The following is a 21,243-nucleotide window of genomic DNA, read 5'->3' as shown; positions in this document are numbered from 1 at the left end:
GAGAGAGAGAGAGAGAGAGAGAGAGAGAGACGTCGACCCTGGCGACCAAGGAAGAGAGTGACGTCGATGGAGAGAGAGGAAGAATCCAACACGATGATCCAGGCAGGAGAGAGTCCGAGCCCGCGCGCGGTCCGCCCTATATAGCGCGGGGCTCCGTCCCTTCGCTCCACCCCCTTTTTTGGCTCCGCCTCTCCTCTCGCCCTTTCGACTAGCTCCTCGAAAAGGGGCGTTTCCTCCTCACGGCCACCTCACACCCGTATCCACCAATCGCCAGTGAGCTCTTGCAGCCTCTCCCGTCAGCCCCGGCACAAAAAAGGCGGGAAAACTCGCGCGCCGTTGTAGGCCTTTCACGGGGCCTTCGTTTGAAGTCTTCGGTTGGTCCAAAATAATAATAGAACAAAAACGGCTATTTCAAAGAGTCGCAGCCCAATGAATCACACGAATTCCCTTTAAACAACGGTGGGGAACTATCTGCACATAAACTTAGCGTCATAACTGATCTAAGGACCCTTTATGGTGTATTGCGAATTTCAACAGCCGTAACAATATATATATATATATATATATATATATATATATATATATATATATATATATATATATATATATATATATATATATATATATATATATATATATATATAATAGGGGCAATACTGCTGAACACTCACCTGGAAGAACAATGATACTGAGAAGGAAGTCAATGTGGGACGGAATCAGCAAAATGTACCAATGAACCAACATTGTAGCAAATATCTATTTTGGGGGGCAACCCCCCACTCCGAAAACCACCTTAGATCCCGATTTTTGAAATAGCGTGAACAAACTTTGATGCATCATGGGTGATGAAGGTTGGGGTCAAGTTTCATCGGAAGTGTGTGTGTAGTTTCCGAGAAGAAAGCAAATACCTCTTCTGGGGGGCAACCCTGCCGTCGACTCCCTCAGACCCTTTGCAGACCCCCTCAGACCCCGATTTTTTTTAAATACCGTGAACACACTTTGATATATCAAGGGTGATGAAGATTGTCATCAAGTTTCATCGGAAGTGTGTGTAGTTTCTGAGAAGTAATTGCAAGTGTTTACAGACAGACGGACGGACAGACGGACGGAGTGATGGACAGACGACGCGCCATCCCATAAACTCCCCTGAACTACGTTCCAAGTGAGCTAAAAAATCAACCAAAAAAAATCCATTCACATTCCTTGGCTAACATAATGATTGAAAAACTCAACATTGTGATTGAAGAAAAAACCCAAACATTAAAATTTGTGTCTTTGGCCTGTGAGGAAACGGTTGAACAAAAGCAAGGGAGTGAACAAATTGGAAAAGATAGATAGAGAGGGGAGGGGGAGGGGAGGATACTGCAATTTACAAGCAAAAGGGTTAACAGGGGTAATAAAGATTGTGTGTGGGTAACAATGTGGTTGGCAGGATGGCTTCGAGGTACACACAATAAGCTGTCTGGTGTGGGTTCGAATCCCGACCCAGCTATAAATTGTCATCCTGCTGTTTCACAGGCAAGGCGATTCATCAATGTGTGTGCCATCCCTTGGATGGATGTTAAACCGGATGTCCTGTCTTCCAGTATTAATTGGTGGATGTTAAATATCTGAGGGTGCCTTTTGCAAAGAGTAGGCCAATTATTGCCGACACCCTGTAGCCGAATTACAATTTCAGGTGTAATTATTTATCAACCAATGCTAAAAATGGAGGTCCAGGATCAAATTGGTGTGTGTGATCGATGATATGAACAGATTTGTCTGCAAGAGCCACACTTCCGATGAAAATGAGTTTCCAGTTGTCGTACTGAGTACAACTGTATAAAGAGTATTTTATTCATGGAATTGAGACACAAGACAAGATGGAAGTATATTTGAGAGAGTCATGTATTGTCATCAATTCCAGAAGGGTTTTGGACGATGAAAGGCCTTGAAATTTAAATCAACTGCTCACTTTTTAGAGAGGGGTCAATCATTTATATAATCCTAGCCATGTGAGTGTAGTCGATTAGATGAGAGCTGATTGGCTCTTCACTCCATTCACAGATGAGAGATGTGGGTGGGTCTTTCTTGATTTATAGATTGACTGCTTTGACGTTTGCATGTGGTACGTGCTTGAGAGCCTCATTGGTATGGATTGCTGTCTACGCTATCGCTGATGATTCGCCAATAAGCGATGAAACCGGTCCGGTAGCTGAGGGGAGTGTGTAGCATTGGGATTGTCGTGTGTGTACTATGTGCGAACGTCTTTATAGTTGTTGAGGAACTCTGAGAAGGGTTCGAAACAGTGTTAGCAGTAGATGATAAATGGGGGTTTCTGGGACGTTAATTCAAATGAATGGGGGGGAAAGGAAAAACTTTCTGACCAGGCTCCAAAAGCTCAAAATAGGAGTCATTTTCTTGCCACCTATCCCCTTCCATCCCACACAAGCAAATGTAAAATTGAAACTGATTTAATTTTCTTTTAACATTCATTTCCATCGAGTATATTCACTTTATCTCTTCAAGCACGAAAGAAAGGGAAGTTCAATATCTGTAAATGGCGAAGTTCGGTTCTGTAAAATGGCGAAGTGCCTTGAAGAGCACAGTCGTGCTGTGAAAATGAGGAAGTATTCTGTGCCCATGTCTCTCGTGGTTATATCTTAAATCATCAGAACACTAACAGAACAAAGTTTAGCTAAAAGCAAGCAAAAGAAGATATTTAAACGTAAGTTTAAAATGAGAGAAAAGATAAAATCTCTATTTCAGTCCTCACACCTGAACCAAGCCAAAAAAGCCCAGTCATTTCCTTTGAGACCCACCCGGAAAAACCCATTGTTGTGTTATCTCCCATGATGTCATCAACTTGGCCTATTTATTGCCAAAGCGAACTTCGAATGTTTCGGTTAGAGAATGGATTATGCAGAGGAGTACTCCGACCTTGCGGATCAATCGTTTTCACAAGATGACAGGTGAGATCCTTAAACCAATTAATTATTTGTTGTTTTATACAGAATTAAATCACGAAACAACCAATAATTATTGTATGTTTTTTTTTTCTAACAGGTTGTCCCCAATAAGAACATCGTTGATAACTGATCTGGAAAATGAGTCCTTTGAATATCACGAGGAATGGCAAAAAATGAATGACTTCCTTGAAGGCATTCAATCATTCAGAAGATAATTGAATGACATTACTGTTGTTCTGGAAAGAAATTCTCTCACGTCCTCTGACCTTGAATGAGTCAAGTCAAAGGTGAGAAATTATCCCTCTGTCTCTCTCTGTGTGTATGTGTGTGTGTGTATATATACATATATATATATATATATATATATATATATATATATATATATATATATATATATATATATATATATATATATATATATATATATATATTGGGTGGTCGCTAAACTACCGTTATTCTCAGGTTTTCCGTTTGTTTGTATGTATGTAATGGACAGCTCTGGAGGCCAGAGGAGTTAACCGATTTTGATGAAACTTGACTGGTAGGTTCATACCAGGATCGAGTTGTATGCTTTTGAGCACCGTTGCTATGGACACCAACGTTGCCTCGCAACGGGACTTTGAAATTTTTGAAAAAATCCGAAAAATATTTTTATATATATTTTTTTCGAAAATCAAAAAAAATTATGATTTATTTCAAAACTTTTTGGTCCATTTGTATTCTCGTCTGTTCCAGTTATGGCATTTACCTTGAAGTAATCTTAATTTTTAGTAAAGTTTGAGATAACAATGGTATCATCCAAATCATAGACACTATCAATTGCTTCCATACTTGTATTTATTTAGGAAAAAAAGATGTTTAAACTTTTGAAAGCCTGACCCAAGTATTTGAATTATTTTCTGTCATTCTTGGGGAGACAACTGAGTTTTGCCTTTCTTAATTTATTTTATTGCTTGCAATTGATGGGATTCCTTTTGGGCATCTTTTATACTCTTTACATTTCCCACAGCCGAAGTCTTTACACCCGTTTTATATACTCATCTTTTATACTCTTTACACCCGTTACATTTCCCACAGCCGAAGCAGTTGAACTAATATATATATATATATATATATATATATATATATATATATATATATATATATATATATATATATATATATATATATATGCACATATATACGAAGTCAATCTAAAAAGTAACGCGACTGACTTCACAGAAATTTTATTCCAAAAAATATATTGAAATCACAGCTTGTCCCCTTCAAAATAGTTTCCATCCAGTGTCACACACTTGTCATCCTCTTCTTCCACACTTCGATGCACCCCCGGAAGGCTTCTTCTGGAATCCTCTGGATCTCCGTCGTCACGGCCCTTTTTATGGCCTCCACATCAGGAAATTGGGTCCCCTTGAACACCCCCTTGAGCTTGGGGAATAGGAAAAAATGACAAGGGGCCAAGTCTGGCGAATGCAGGGGTTGCTCCAGAGTTGGCACGTTCCTCTCAGCCAGAAACTGTCCGATGCTCAGGGCACTGTGAGCAGGGGTGTTGTCATGGTGGAGCACCCAGGTGTTGTTCTCCCACAGATCCCTCCTCTTGGCCCGGACTGATCTCACGACGCGCCGGAGGTTCTCCTTGTACACGTATTGATTCACTGTTTGACCCTGTGGTAGAATCTCTAAGTAGACAATATCCTTGATGTCAAAAAACGCGATGAGCATCACCTTGACCTTCGACTTCGACATCCTTGCTTTCTTTGGTCTTGGTGATGCCGGACTTTTGCACTGACGACTCTGCCGTTTGGTCTCGGGATCGTATTCGAATATCCACGATTCATCGCCAGTAATGACTCTCCCGAGCAGGTTTGGATCGTCCTCGAGGCGCTCGATAATGTCTTGACAGACAGTGACTCTTCGCTGTTTCTGGTCCTCGGACAACAGCTTGGGGACCATCTTTGCGCACACCTTGTGCATTTCGAGATTTTCAGTGATGATGCTCCAGACAGTGTCCTTGTTGTTGAAAAGTTCCTCAGCAATCATCTGCACCGTGAGTTGATGATCTGCGCACACCATCTGCTTCACACGCTCGATGTTGTCCACCGTTCTGCTTGTTGAAGGTCTTCCAGACCATAGATCGTCTTCAACCTCCTCCCGTCCCTCTTTGAACCTCTTGTGCAATTCAAATGCACGTGTATGTGACATCGTTTCTTCCCCGTAGACTTGCTGCAGCATTGCGAAGGATTCAGAAGGTGTTTTGCCAAGTTTGGCAAGAAACTTCAGATTGGCTCTCTGCTCACGACTCATAGCGCGACAACTCAGACTAGACAACATGTAAAGCACGACCTGTAAAAAATCACACAATGAGCGCAGTCAACCATCACCAGTCATATATATTGCTGGAATGTTGAGAAAGACTGTGACGCAACCCGTTCATTCAAGTTGTGCAAGTGGAGCACACAGCAGGCTCAGTCCTGTTACTTTTTAGACGGACATTGTACACACACACATATATATATATATATATATATATATATATATATATATATATATATATATATATATGTATATATATATTTATATACAAATTGTTGCGGCTCTGGCTTCTCGAAGGTAAAGAGATATACGCACAGTGTAAACCTAGTTATTTTGTCGTGCTGTATTTTGTTTAGTTAAGTGTTTGATGTTCCTGTGAGCAGCTATGCATTGTGAGTGTATAGTTAGTTCGGTGTCTGATACATGTTATTGTTTGGTTCTACACTCTGGTCTACATCCATTTCCTCCACCACATAGTGCATCAAACACGTTCCTCAGCCGTTTGTTCCCTGCATTCAGCGCAGCACGCCCTGCCCGTCTCACTGAAAACCAATAAAAAAAATCTCCTAAAACCACCTCGAAGCGGCTTCTTGCCAAGCAGTCCGCACCAGATGGCACATGCATCATCATTTGGGGTGACAGTTCACCAAAACAAATTCCTGGTCGTGCTCCATGCCCTGACCCACGGACAGCCAATCCAGAGTTGACACAGAGATTGGGATATAAATGCACCAATCAACGGGTGGAGGAGAAGAAGTGGAGAGGGCACCCTATCTCTCCATGGTGAGCTGAGATTCCACCAATAAGAGGGGTGGGGCCTTGAGGGGAGAGGGTGAGTCGGGAATAAAAGGGGGAGAACACGAGCATGCAACGTCGGGTGGTCTTGAGAACAGATGAGCATGGAAGCTGGCAGTCTGCAGAAGTCTGAGAGAGGAGAGGGTTTTGAGTCGGCTGTGCAGTCTGCTTGAATCTCGAGCAGTCCACACTCTTGTCCATCTAGTTTCATCTTTTACTTTTCCTGATACCCAACGTCTTTCACTCTCGTTCTCGCACCTCTCTCATTTTCATTCCTCTGACACCTTTCACCTTCTGCCCTTGTACACCTTTGCCTTGAGTCGTGTTCACTGCACTCCTGCTACTCTGGCTTCATAACCGGACCCCTTTTGCCTCGTCAATGCTAAGCAGTCCTGCCAAAACCCATGCCAAGTTCGTGCCATGAAAGTTACATGAGCGGGCATGTGGAGACGCACGGCGTGTTGACAGCATGGAGAGAGGGGTCAGAGTGGAGTATGGGGGGTCTGGACCAGAAGAACATTTTGTGCCAGAACTATTGGGCAGCACTCGCTCAACCAAGCTGGTCCCCATATTCTTCTTTGTATCTCTTATCTCCATTATGCCACGTTGCCCATCTCACTTCAATGTTGGATGCATGATTGGCTCAAATGTTAATGTTACAGTGATAAGTGACAGTGTAAGGCATCTGATGGTGTGAATGTTCGCTTAGGGGATAAGATGAAATGTATATGTGCTCTACACATACATGCTTGTGAATTGCCTCATCTGTAAATGTGTGCATTGTTTAAGTAAAGCCTTGCGAATGTTGGTTCACTTGATCAAGTAACATCCGTCAGTAGCTGCCGGCACAATCCTCCATCAGTGACGTTCATCTCACTGCGGTAACTGTAACGCGACGCTGAGCATGGGGAGCCAGCCAGAGATGAGGAGCACGGACGGCGTTTGTGATATTTGAAGATGCGCTGACCTCCTTGTAGTTATCCAGAGGCGATGTCCGTCACCATATAAACTAGAAGGGCACTCAGTAGAGCGCACACCTCCATCACGCAATGCCTGATCCACGAGAACATATCGGGCCCAATACTTTTTTGAAATATCATGCTATATATCGTTTTTGGCCATATCTCTCCATGGTGAAGAATCACTTAAAAAATGAATTGATTCTCGTATCCAGATCCAGATACGGATCTTCACCAAAACTGAATCAATTCTTCCTCGTCACACACCCAACATGTCCACCAAGTTTTATCCGAATCCGTCTTCAACTTTTTGGAGAAATCCTGCACACAAACAAACAACCAGACAAACAAACAGACAGAAAGAGGTGAAAACATAACCTCCTTCACCTTCGGTGGTGGAGGTATTAAATATACAGATACAGAGTTTAAATTTTGACCCGATAGTCAGAGTTAAAAGTCGTTGGAGGATTTGAATTAACTTCAGAGTATTCCATTTTCCCCCTTCATGGTTTCCATACCATCTTTGTGGGATGTGTTGGGTTGTAGTTGCCTGTTGCTTTCACATAGAGTACTGCTTGCATTGTCCACATTAAGTGCGATTGAATGGTACGAGTACCTACAGAGACACAACAAAGTATAATGTGGGTCAATGGGGAAAACGGACATATTCAAACAGCTTGTATTTTGTTAGTGTGTGTATATTCAATAATTTTATCCTACAAATCACATTAATAGGCACTCTCAAGCCTCACCGGCCTTGAAAACATTATGATGAAGAGAAACATCAGAAGTTGTAACCCAAGCAGAATAAGCCAGACAATCTACTTCAAATAGTCTCTTACGAGATGGATGTGATTCGAATGAATCCCTGAGATGTAGCTTCAGATGAACTACTTTTAAAGGACCTTTAAGATGTTTACCTGTCTCAAAAATTATGCAAGTCTTGGCCCACACTGACAAACATGTGGAGAAACGTTAGCCAACATTTCCTGTCCGACACGCAATGATGGAACATATCGTTGTCAGAGACACATCTTTTATTTAATTAATTATCTGATCGATGACCATCAGTTTGGCTTTGGCTTCTGTCCAGGTCATTCCACTTCAGGCTTACTGCTTCTACAATGTCAGCAATGGATGAATGTCCTGAATCTCAAACAAGAGGGTCAGGCCTATATATACCATTAGACATATAGCAATCTTTTGGTTCTGTCTGGCACCCCACCCTGATTTCCAAACTGTCTGCTAATGTTAAACATAGTTCCCTCCTAGAATAGCCCTCAGATTTCTGTGTGCTTGTAAACAGCTGGTTACTTTGAATGGAATTATATCGCATGCTGTACGTTGAGAGATCCATCCATCCCTCCATTAAGACCATACTCTGACCATACACAAAAAATACAGAGCGTCGGTGCTGCCGAAGCAGTCTCCTGGGCTATTGGGCACAATCCTGGACGGGTCACCACTCCGACGCAGGACACTCGAATGGCTCAATCATCCAAGCAAGCTGGTACTCATTTTGGTGACCTCAGAATGATGACAGGCTGAGTCAACCCCACCTGGTATTAATTCAACAGTGAGCAGGATTTGAACTCAGGATCCTAGGATCCAAAGCCCACCACTCTAACCATTAAGCCAACACCAGGCATATCTAGACACATGTCTCACTCTTATCGGGCATGTCAGAACGGGCTGGAGCCCTCTGCCAAATGGAGTAGCGTTGGCATTATGGCCTAAAGGCAAGGCATGAAGCTTAGCCAAGCAAAAAAGCAAAGCAAAAATAAATAGGAGACATTATACTGAAGTTCAGTATAACTTTCAAAATTAGATATTATTATGGGGGGAATAACTATTACTAGAAACACCAGCTACTTATGGAAGTGGAAATGTGGGGGTGGAAGGGGGGGGGTAAACAAGGGGTAGGGGAAGAGCGGCAACTTTAAGTTGGAGGTGGTCATCCCAACTTAATAGAACGTTCCCATGCAGACCCCGAGTACAACCGCCAAGTTTCAATGCATTTCATCCAACAAGACACGTACAGTATGTTTCAATGCATACCCCTACATCTATGATGACGAGAACACAGAGAATTGGCATATTTTAGAATGATTTGTGCAACTTTCATTTTCAACCACAGATATTATTATGGCAAGAGTAACTATTATTATGGGAGGTTTTCATGGCAATGGGAAATTGAATCCCATCATTCTTAAGTACACAACTTAGGATATTGGGATAATCTATGAAATTCTTTATCAGTCCTTAATTCTTTTCAAACATTCCCGCTTTGCATGAAAAAGGTGCAACAACAGATCCCTACAACTACAGCCCAATCAGCCTTCTCCCAATCATCAGCAAGGTTATGGAATCCATCATCGCTTCAGACATGAAATCCTTCCTCTTCTCCAATGGCTTGATTTCCAATCATCAATTTGGTTTCAGACCAGGTCACTCTACCCTTACCTGGATATGCTGCTTCTGCTCTCCCAACAATGGGGTATTCAATTCCGGACATGAAATCAAAGCCATATCCCTAGACATATCGTGTGCCTTCGATATGGTCTGGCACCCTGTCCTGCTCACCAAACTCTTCCTCTGGTATCCATGGCCATCTGCACTAATGGCTCGCAGACTTCCTCTCCTGTCACAGTCAACGTGTGGCCCTAAATGGAGTTCTCTCATCCCCTCTTCCTGTCCAGGCTGGAGTTCCTCAAGGCAGCGTTCTGGGCCCTGTTCTTTTTCTGGTTTCATCAATTATCTCTCGGACTCTCTGGAAAATCCTCTATTTCTCTTTGCCGATGACTCCATCCTCTGCCATCTCTCATATCAGCAAGCAGAAGCTTCTTCACTCTCTGCAGATCTGGGTAAAATCACAAACTGGTCCAACACGTGGAACATGTCTTTCAATCCTGACAAATCTCACACTCTCACTATGTCTCTCTGAAAGGACCATTTGGGAACCCCCCCCCCCACCCCCCATCCACTTTCTCAACAATCCTCTGGAAGAAGTCCTTTCTTTCAAGCTTCTGGGTCTCACTATCTGCCATGACCTTTTCTGGGAAAGCCACATTTCAAACCTGGCCTCCAAAGCCAGTCGCCGAATGGGAATCCTCCGTCGTGCTTAGTCCTTCCACAGCCCACCTGAATAATTTGACTCCTGACCACATACAAAGCTTTCATCCGCAGTTTGATGGAGTACTGCTCTCCCTCTGGGCTGGTGCTTCTGCCTCTGACCTTTCTCGGCTTCACGTTGTGGAAACCAAGGCATTTCGGATCATTGATATCTCCCATGATGAGGCTGAGTCTTTGTGTCTCTCACTCTCACCACGGGCAGGTTGGTGGTCTTTCTGTCTACTACCGTCTCCTCTCTGGTCTTGCTCTGTCTGCGATATGTCCCCCCCCCACCATATTTCTGCAGGGCGCTCAAGGTCCGCCAACAACCCCCTTTGGTAAAACTACCAAAATCAAGATTCACTGCTCACCTTCCCTCTTTCATTCCTCTTTTTTCCGCCTTTGGAATAAACTCCCACACTATCTTCAATCTCACTCTTCCCTCCAGGCCTTCAAAACAGCTGTTCACCACTTCCGACTTCCGGTTCCGGTTTTGAGCGGCAAGAGGTCTCCTTTGGGACTCCCTGCTGACGTTCTCAAAGTTAAGTTCCGGTTGTTATTTGTCCCGTTTTAACTGTTTAATTTTCTCACCTACATGTTAATGTGTGTTCCGAGTTCGGTTTTGTTTCAAAAATCGTGCTATTTTGTGAGTATTTATGTCGACGTTCTTACCTGGTGTTTGAGGCCTAGTCCCAGGCTTGAGGCCTACCGGTTCCACTCGGTGTTCGATCGTTTTTTTTGTTTGTTTGTTTTTTCTCCCCATTACCTTCAATTTCTATCCTCCCCATCACCTTCAATTTTCATCCTCCCCATTTTCCAAACATCCCCCATTCTCCCAACTAATCTCTTTCTTATCTCAAAAAAAAAAAAAAAAAAAAAAAAAAAAAAAATACCCAACAACAACAACAACAACACGCTCACCTTCTCCCGATTCTGCTACTTCTTCTTCCTCTTAACTTCCTCCTCGTCTTCCTCGATTTCTTTTTTTTTTTTACACTTCCATGACCTAATCTGTTGAACTCTCTCATACATTAATATTAACAACAAAAACGATCTTATAATGCTTCATCTTCCTCTCTCACACATGTGGTACTCTTTACTGTTTCACAATGCACTACTCTTCTGCTATTTTAACAGACTGCTCTCATTTCGACCTCTCCTTCATTCCTTGCCTAAAAAATCCAACTATTACAGCGCTTCTTCTCTCCATGCTCTGAATTCGCCTTCATTGCATCCATCAAGAATTGTGTTAAATCGTATCTCTGACCTAAAACTTTTAAAAACCACAGTTTGCCATGGATGCTCGCTTTCCATCAACCATTCTTTTTTCCAACTTCAGTGCCAACTCACCCCCTCACCCCTCACTCTCACTCTCAAAGCAACCATCCCACTCTTCTCCCTCCAAGCCTCCCTCTCACCTCTTTCAAAAATTCCCCCTCACCTTTCTCCCACCTTTCATCCCCCTCACTCTTCCTTCTCTAAGTTGCCCCCCTCTCATCCACCAACCTGCCTCCCTCCACTGCCCTCTCACCTCCACCTCTTCACTCCACCTCCTCAAATCCTCAACTGCCATCTTCTTTGTCTCTTGTCCCCCCTCTCTCCCAGCACCACAGAGCCTTTTCTCCTCCTCATTCGGCCCCCTCCCCTCGCTATTCTGCAATACCCCACACTCCTTCAGCAACCCTCCTTACCTCCCCCCTCGTCCTACCCTCCCCTGCCCCCTCCACCTCCTGCACCCAAAGCCTCCTCCCCTACCTCTTCATTAAAAGTGTGGACCTCTAATATCCGGGGCCTTCGCTCAAACCTTTCAGATCTTTCCATGCAGGTTGCCACTGACAAACCAGACATTATCTGCCTAACAGAAACTTTCCTCTCCCAAGACGTGTCTGACTCCCAAGTATCTCTCCCTGGTTACTCCCTCTTACGGTATGACAGACCTGAGCCTCGTCCTGGTGGAGGTGTTGCTCTCTTCATCAAAGACTCTATTCCTCACTCTCCCTGCACTGCTCTCACTCCCCCACACCCCCAGGAATACCTCAGGCTTCGGCTTCCCCTCCACTCCCACCTCATGTTTATATGTGTACTGTACCGTCCACCGAACAGTGATGACTCCATCTACACCTCACTCTCCGAAAACATGGACCATCTTCTATCTTCTCATCCAAACTCTCTCTTCCTCTTATGTGGCGACTTCAATTGTCATCACGCCAATTGGCTAGGTGTGGGTACCTCTCTCACCTGCCATGGGACATCAGCAAAAGCTTTCTGTGACTCATTGGGACTGACTCAATCGGTCAACTTCCCGACCCGGATCTCAACCAATGGTACTCCATCTCTTCTGGATCTGATTTTGACAAATTTCCCTGACAATATCTGCTGCTCTTCCTTCGCTCCAATTGGTTCTTCTGACCACGTCCTTGTTAAAGTGGACATCTCTTTGGCTGTTATCAGAGAACCACCTCACCGCCATCGAGTCTGGCATTTCACTCAAGCCGACTGGCAGGGTCTCCGAGCAGCCATCAAACTTACAGACTGGTCTCCTATCACTACTTTCTCAAACATCAACTCATCCTGGGAATTCTTTCAAAGAAACTTGCTCTCCCTCATGCACAGATTTATCCCCTCTCGTGTTCAGTTGTCTTACCCTTCCTCCCGCCCTTGGTTTACTGAAGCTTGTGGCGAGGCAGTTGTCCTGAAACAACTTGCCTTTGCCTCATGGAAAGCAAACCCAACTGAGGGCAATCTCAGTTCTTTCCACAAAGCTCGGAACAAGTGTGTATCTACCCTCAGGAGAGCCAGAAAACAACATCTTTCTCATCTCAAGTCTGAACTCTCAAACCTCTCTCCCTCCTCAAAATCCTGGTGGCGTTTAATCAAATCCGTTTCTGGTGTATGTTCCCCTCCATCCCCTCCCTTACCTCAAATGGCCGCACTGCTGATTCCACACGTGATAAAGCTGAATGTCTAAACTCGGTGTTTGCAGCTAAATCTTGTGTCCCAAACCCATCACTATCTCTACCCACTTTACCCAGTCGCACCCAACTGTCCCTGGACTCTGTATCCTTTTCTCCTGACAAGGTGGAGAGCTTGCTTTCAAACCTCGAGTCAGATTCTGCAACCGGTCCAGACGGCATCAGCCCACGTGTCCTCAAAGCCTGCTCTTCTGCTCTTGCTCACCCTCTCTCTGTTCTATTCACCCTCTCATTTTCCCAAGGTCATCTGCCATCTGCTTGGAAATCTGCTAACATCACTGCCCTGCATAAAAAAGGTGCAAAAACAGATCCCTGTAACTACAGACCAATCAGCCTTCTCCCAATCATCAGCAAGGTTATGGAATCCATCATCGCTTCAGACATGAAATCCTTCCTCTTCTCCAATGGCTTGATTTCCAATCATCAATTTGGTTTCAGACCAGGTCACTCTACCCTGGATATGCTGCTACTGCTCTCCCATCAATGGATGGAGGTCCTCAATGCCAGACAGGAAATCCGAGCCGTATCCCTGGACATATCACGTGCTTTTGACACAGTCTGGCACCCTGCACTACTCACCAAACTCTCTTCCCATGGTATTCAAGGCCATCTCCACTCATGGCTCGCAGACTTCCTCTCCTGTCGCAGTCAACGTGTGGCCCTAAATGGAGTTCTTTCATCCCCTCTTCCTGTGCAGGCTGGAGTTCCTCAAGGTAGCATTCTGGGCCCTGTTCTTTTTCTGGTTTTCATCAATGATCTCTCGGACTCTCTGGAAAATCCTCTATTTCTCTTTGCCGATGACTCCACCCTCTGCCGTACCATCTGTCATCCCTCAGACCGGCAAGCAGCAGCTTCTTCGCTCACTGCAGATCTGGATAAAATCACAAACTGGTCCAACACATGGAACATGTCTTTCAATCCAGACAAATCTCACACTCTCACTATGTCTCTTCGAAAGGACCGTTTACAAAACCCCCCCATCCACTTTCTCAACAATCCTCTGGAAGAAGTCTTTTCTTTCAAGCTTCTGGGTCTCACTATCTGCCATGACCTTTCCTGGGAAAGTCACATTTCCAACCTTGCCTCAAAAGCCAGTCGCCGACTGGGAATCCTCCGTCGTGCAAAGTCCTTCCTCGGCCCTCTTGAGCTCCTGACCACTTACAAAGCTTTTGTCCGTAGCCTGATGGAGTACTGCTCTCCCCTCTGGGCTGGTGCTCCTGCCTCCCACCTTTCTCGACTTCACGCTGTCGAAACCAGGGCTTTTAAGATCATTGGCATCTCCCGCAATGAAGCTGAGTCTTTGGGCCTCTCACTCAATCACCGCAGGTTGGTCGGTGGTCTTTCTGTCTTCTACCGACTCCTCTCCAGCCTTGCCCCCCTGCTCTCTCTGCGATTTGTCCCAACCACATTTCCACAGGGCGCTCAAGGTCCGCCAACAACCCCCTTCTGGTAAAACTACCAAAATCACGAATCACTGCTCATCTTCACTCTTTCATTCCTCTTTTTTCCCGCCTTTGGAATAAACTTCCTCACTCTATTCTTTCCCATTCTTCCCTCCAGGCTTTCAAAACAGCTGTTCACCACCACCTCTTATCTTCCCCCATCCAAATCCTCGATCTTTTCTACCCCGGATAATCCACCCAAGCCCACTTCCTTCAATTCTCCTGCTTTCCTTCCTGAAAGTCCCTGTAATGTCCATCTTCTCCTCACCATGTTCCCCGTCCCATCCCCATCCCTCTCCCTTCCACAGTTCACCTGTGTCTGTTCCCCAATGTTTTGTCCCTTCCACTCCCGCCCCTCTTGTCTCATGCCTCCTTGCTGTGAGTTGTGTGTTAGCTCTCATACGAGCCTCGACCAAGGTATACAAAAAAAAAAAAAAAAAAAAACCACCACCTCTTATCTTCCCCCATCCAAAACCATGATCTTTTCTACCACTGCTAATCCACCACAAACCCACCTCCTTCAAATTCCCTGCTTATCTTCCTGAAAGTCCCTGTCGTGTAAGGACCTGAGAGTCCCTGTAGTGTCCATCTTGTTTACCCTGTTTACCCCCACCCCATCCCTCTCCCTTCCACAGATCTCCTCATGTCTCTGTTCCACACTGTTTTGAGCTTCCCTTTCCCACCCCTCTTATCTCCTGCTCCCCTTGTTGTATGTTATGTGTGTTCGCTCTCATACGAGCCTTGACATTGTGTACAAAAACCCCAAAAACTACTACCTGTCCATGAGTAAGTGAGGCAGAGGGATCAGCAATGTGCCGATGGACATGAAGGTGGCTCCAATGGCAATCACCCGGGGTCGATGGAATTTTGCGCCAAAGTAGCTCACAAAGGCCATTACCAAAAGATTACCTGGAGGAGTAAGATGAGGAAGAGGAGAGGACAAAGGAAACAAAATACTTTTTCATCATGAAACAGTTCAGAATCATTGTCCAAATGCAGGAGACATTTTTAGCTTTGAGAACATTTATTCATTCAAATGTGTTCATCTGACTCTGAGAAAGAGGTTTCCAAGAATTTGAAATCATGTTTCTTTATAAAACAACCATTATTACTTGGTACAAATCATGCTTTTTGTTCGGCCTATCATCCTCATGGAACCATATCAGAGCAACCAAGATGAGTCGTGAATGTTCTTGTGGCTCAGAACCAATTTGAACAGGCCTCGACTTTTCTGCAGGACACTGTCACTGGATATAAATCAATAATTCAAGTTGGAATGTGGATAGTAGAATGGTAAAAGCTATATAAATAAATAAGTAATTCAAGTCTTTGTGTTGGTATTGGGGATGGTAAAGTGTAGATAATAATTCAATGTTGTGTGTTGGTTGTGGAGATGGTAAAATGAATGTAAATAAATACACATTAATTCAAAGAGGTATGGAGGTAACAGTGAGGGTAAAGTGTACATATCTATATCAATATTTCCAAGTGTTTGAGTGTTTGTTTTGTGTTTGTTTGTTTGTGTGTTTGTTTGGTTGGTTGTGAGTTTGGTTGGGCATTTGGTTGGGCGGGTTGTGCGTACGTTATTCTTTCACGGCTGAACCATAGGACCTAGAGGCCCTAAATTTTTGGTGTATGTACGTCAGAATCTGGAGAAGGTTTTAAAGAGCAGGTTGCGGGTCACCAAACATGTTATGAAAATTTATCAATATGATTATATGTGCATTAAATAGTTCGATGCAAACTATTATGGTTGCCTAACTATTGGGAAAATTGATGAAATTTAACTCCGAAGTTGTTATTTCTCGAGGCTGTTGAAAAAAAACAGCCGCGTGCCCATATATGGATGTTGACGTCACATTCTCCAAAACAAAGCAGACGCCAGCACTCGCTCATTGAAGAAGTGTCCGGTTCAGCGGGCCGTTCTTTCACTTTTTTGAGCTTGCAACTGTCTCTATTATCCTTTTTTATTTTGAATTATTGTAGAATAAAGTTATTTGGATATTTGTACATCATGCCTCGTCCGTGTGTCGTCCATGTTTTGCGAAAATGGCTGGAAAACGGGTAATCGCTCCCACCGATTCCCGAAGGAATCAAACATTCGCCGGCAGTGGATAAGATTTGGACAAACAAAACGGGCAAGTTTTCCCCCAAAGGAAATGGGTAAAGAAGACCCTTTGGATGGACTTGTCATTTGTGGTGATCATTTCACAGCTGAGGATTACGAAGGCATAAACACATCTGATCACCACTCTGTGAATATGAGTTGTTGGTTGACAAGTTCTCCAGATACTGCTCTGTCACAGAATCAATTGTTGAGTTTAAGTGAGAAAAACCTTGAAATGTATTCTTAAAAAGAGTTCATGGAAAAACACATAAATAAACTTTCTGAAAAACACAAGCATGAAAAAATTTCTCAACAAATCAACTTATTGTTGATTAAATTACTTTTTTAATGGCATCAGCAAATTGCGTTATTTCATTTCAATTGTAAAAAATTGATCAATTTTCCGCTTTTGTTTCTAAATTTGGTAGAATATTTCCCAATGAGGCTAAACTTGTTTTGGTATTTATATGCCACAACAGTCTATTGAAAGTTGGGGTTTGTTCTAACTGTTCACTTTCGCTGGGGTCAAGCTCAGCTGTCAGAAAGACTTCAACGCCAAGGCTACGGTGTATAATATATTTGGGTCCATCATTGATTCATTCTATTTCTGACTCTTGAGTTACTAGAGGGTTAAAAATTATCATATCAAGTCACAGACGAATCAAACTTTACATTATTTTATGCATCGAACAAGAAAATGAAAATCTACAAACCAATCTGTCTGGTGGAGTCTGTCAGTATGAACTGCCAGACAGTCAGTCCTGCCACCTGTACACGAAATAGGCCGTTTTTTGGCACTTGCAAGTGGCTCAAATTTATATGGCTCAGGGCCAGAAACTCCATAGTATAAATTCCCATCATCCTCCGACTCGTCCTCGGCAATATCGGAACGAAAACACTCAATTTCATCGCCGCTAAAATCACTCTCTGATTCGCATCTCGCCATTGTTCACACGCTGTTTCCGAATGTTCACAAAGTTTTTGGAGAACGTGAGGTCATAGCATCTTCGGTAACTTCCGGACTGTTTTTCGATCACTCACAAAAGATTTGACTTAAAAGTTAATTTTAGCATATTTTGAGTTTCAAATGTAAGAAAATAATTGCCCAACGATTATTAATGTGATTACAACCTTCGAATCACGCGAAGTCATCAGCGACCCAAAACCTGCTCTTTAAGCTACTACAAGTTGGCCTTGACCTCTATTTTGAGGCCACTAAAGGCCGCCGAGAAGAATATATTGGGATGTGGGTCAGGTAGTGCTGCCGCCGGCCTGCAGGCAAAAGGTAACGACCATGAAGCCAACAACTCAATGGCTTTTAAATGTCCAACACGTCTCGAAACCACCGCCGGGGTAAAGCTCAACTGGAAGGGTAGTGTCAGGTATCCCCTGCTAGTAAATAAATAATTCAAGGTGGTACACAGGTGGCGGTGAGAATAAAGTGCATATAAAAATAAATAATTAAGGTGGGGGTATAGGTGGTCAAAGGGTAAAATGTATATAAATAAATACTTCAAGTTGGTATGTTGTTCGTGGAGATGGCAAGGAGTGTATATAAATAAATAAATAATTAAAAGCTGTGTGTTGGTAGTGAGGATGGTAAAGTGGAAATAAATAAATAAATAAATGGTAGTGGAAATGACGGTTCCTGAAAGCATGGACAATCAATCCTATAAATGTGTTTTTTTTTTTAATTGCCGAAATTCGTAAATAAAATCGTGTCCCATGACTTTTGGCTCCGATCTCAAAATCATTTGACATGCCTCATGCCCCGATGATGTCGCTAACATGTGCCGAATAATGCAAATGCGTGATAGACATACATTGTCATTTTCGAGGAGAGACGGACAGGTGGATGGAACCCAAAATATAAGATGACACCGAGTTGGGGTTTAAAAAGCTGTCTGCTTATCTCTTGTACATCCTGTGTACTTCTCATATTAACCCAATCTCACTTTTCCAGACACACACACACACACATCTCATATTAACTAATGATCATTTCTACTTCCTGTAGGTTATTCAGCGTGTGTGCATGTGTGTGTGCGTGTGCGTGCAGGTAACAAAGAACACACCAATTTCAAAGCCACTGTCAACAGTGCCCACAACGGCGCTCGGCAAGTCAAAGCGACGTTCAATGGACGTGATGGCACTCTTCATGTAGCTACCAGTAAATGACTTTCCAAAGAACAACAGTGATAACAGCACCAGAAATACCTGCAAGAACAGGCAAAGGAAATACGTGAGAAACCTCTCGTGTCACAATAACTTAAATATTCCATACCACCTGCTTCTCATAACCTACTTCCAATGAAGGATGCAGCAGCATTCAAATATATCTTCAAGTATTGTTGTAAACAGGTCAGCAGCAGCATGGAACGTTATGTGGAGTGGGTGTGCATAACGGGTTAATTAATCCATTAATTTGTTTAAAACAGCCTGGTGTTTGCTGGCTTGATGGTTAGGGTGGTGGGATTGGGATGCTTGGATCCTCAGTTCAAATCCTGCTTGGCTGTTGCATTAATACCAGGTGGGGGTGACTCAGCCTGTCATCCTTCTGAGGTCGGCAAAATGAGTGCCAGCTTGCTGGGATGAGTGAGCCATTCAAGTATCCTGCATCAGAGTGGCAACCTGTCCAGGATTATGCCCAATAGCCCAGGAGACTGCTTGGGCAGCACCAATGCTCTGCATAGAGTATGGTTTCAATGGATGGATGGATTTGTTTCATATAGGAGGGGAGTAATTAAGCCATTCACTGGTTAAAATTAGGAGGGGGGTTTCTATATGACTAATATGAAGTGTTTGTATTTTTACATTGTTTGATATTGCGTGACTCAACCCATATCTGCTTGTTATGGACTGCCGGGTGAGAAAGGAGCGTTGAAGGGCACACACCCTCTAGATATGCAGGCTGCCTGAGTGGCTGATCGGAGAAAATGTGGGGGCTCTTGTCCGAATGGCTCAAGGAACAGACAGGCTTTGCAGAGTTGTTCATGTGAAATATCTGATTTGTATTTGGACATGGAAGAGAAATGAACTGGAGGAACGATTTATTGTGGGATACGCTGACTGAACTCAAGGCTCAACACATTCACCAAGATAACGGAAAGTCACCCCGAAACTAGGCAACAGAAAATCTGAATTCCAAGACTGACCAAAGGCCTGTCCATTGGCTCAGAGCATCGTGTCCCACGGCAAATCTTTCCCCAAGTCCGTTTCTCTTTAATGTAGGAGTGTCGCTGTCACGCTACTCGAACATGGTAGCCTCAACACAAACCATCCTCAAAGTTATATTGACACTCCATCATTGTGCCGAGTGTCACTGACACTGGTTTTTATTGCCAAATGTATTTTGTTTTGTTCAACCATCTCATGCTATGTAACCGCACCCTTGCTTGCTTGAGTGTATCAAAGAACTATGACTGGAGCTCCCAGGCAAAGAGACAGTGGAACATAAATCTGCCCAAATCTAACAGGAGGCTCTCAGCCTTGTCTGGGGGAGTGTGCAAGTTTAATCATACTCCATAAACCACTCCAATTCATCATGGAACTAAAAGATGCATCCCAGTCACCGTGGTGGCACAGATACGATGATGGTGTTTATTCCTCACTGCCTACAGGTACGATATCCCGTTCCGTGGCACCGAGAAACATGCCAACTGTGATGGTCTCTCTCACTTGCCTTAGAAGAGAGATTCATCTGAATCATCCAAACATGTTGATGCGTTTACAATGAGCCAGATCCAATCTCGGCCTGTCATGGCTAAGCATGTGAGTAGGGTGAATATACTGATTCTGGCTCACTTTTCCCTATGTAAATGAATGGGGGATTTTCAGCGATTCCTATTTTTTTTCCCTAAAAATAAACCCCCTTTTTATCCCAAGGTATATTTATTTGTCTCCCCTTTTAACCTGGAGGTTGAACCTCATTGAATTGAACACCTGGGGGTTGAACAGCTCACTCATTGAACCTATAAAGATTTGTTCATTCTCAAATTCCTTCAATAGTTTAATTTTCTTTGCACAATAATCCCCATCTAAAATATTGACAAACAAAACATTTGAATCTTTATATTTTTTAAGATACCCCTTTTGTGCCATTACGAAATGATAAACTTCTCTTAATGCTCTTGTTTGACCACCTCCTGAGCCACATATCATTTTGAGATTATAGTAAATTGTTTTTTCATTGTTCAATTGATAACCATCAAAGTTTTCAGTCCATTCAAGGATATTCATTTTTTTCTTTACATCCTCCAACTTACTACTTTTTAAATTGATTCGCTTATTTGTTTTATTTACCTTTGTTTTAGTTATTTTTTCAATAAGACTTATTTGATATTTTTCACATTCATTATGTTTTCCATTTATATACCAAGACTGAGATTTTCTCCACTCTTTAGTTTGATTAATACTTGGTTTAACCATTTATATATTGCGAAAAAACGCGGCGGTAGCCCTTAAAAAAACCCTAACCCATCTTCCCATCGTTAAAACACAATCTATTCTATTCACTCTATCATACAATATCCATATGGAACACAATCTATTCCATTATCTAAAATAAATCTCATCATCAAAGGCTCCTAATGCCTT

General features: G+C 43.3%; 1 protein-coding gene across 3 annotated transcripts in view; it reads right to left on the bottom strand.

Moving 5' to 3' along the window:
• LOC147009676 (solute carrier organic anion transporter family member 1C1-like) overlaps window positions 1–21,243 on the bottom strand; it is an 85,941-nt gene that overhangs the window by 61,763 nt on the left and 2,935 nt on the right. For all 3 annotated transcript variants that reach the window (XM_085863039.1, XM_085863037.1, XM_085863040.1), the window contains exons 2-4: window positions 18,723–18,864; window positions 15,317–15,449; window positions 7,534–7,631 (exon numbers count right to left, since the gene is read on the bottom strand). In XM_085863039.1, the coding sequence (XP_085719165.1) occupies window positions 7,534–7,631; window positions 15,317–15,449; window positions 18,723–18,864 (373 nt within the window). The remainder of the gene's footprint in view (window positions 1–7,533; window positions 7,632–15,316; window positions 15,450–18,722; window positions 18,865–21,243) is intronic.

Source organism: Eptatretus burgeri, chromosome 17, assembly GCF_056783735.1.
Source record: "Eptatretus burgeri isolate ZD-2024b chromosome 17, Ebu_testis_v1, whole genome shotgun sequence".
Lineage (NCBI taxonomy): Eukaryota > Metazoa > Chordata > Myxini > Myxiniformes > Myxinidae > Eptatretus > Eptatretus burgeri.
This window is presented reverse-complemented; position numbering and strand designations above follow the sequence as displayed.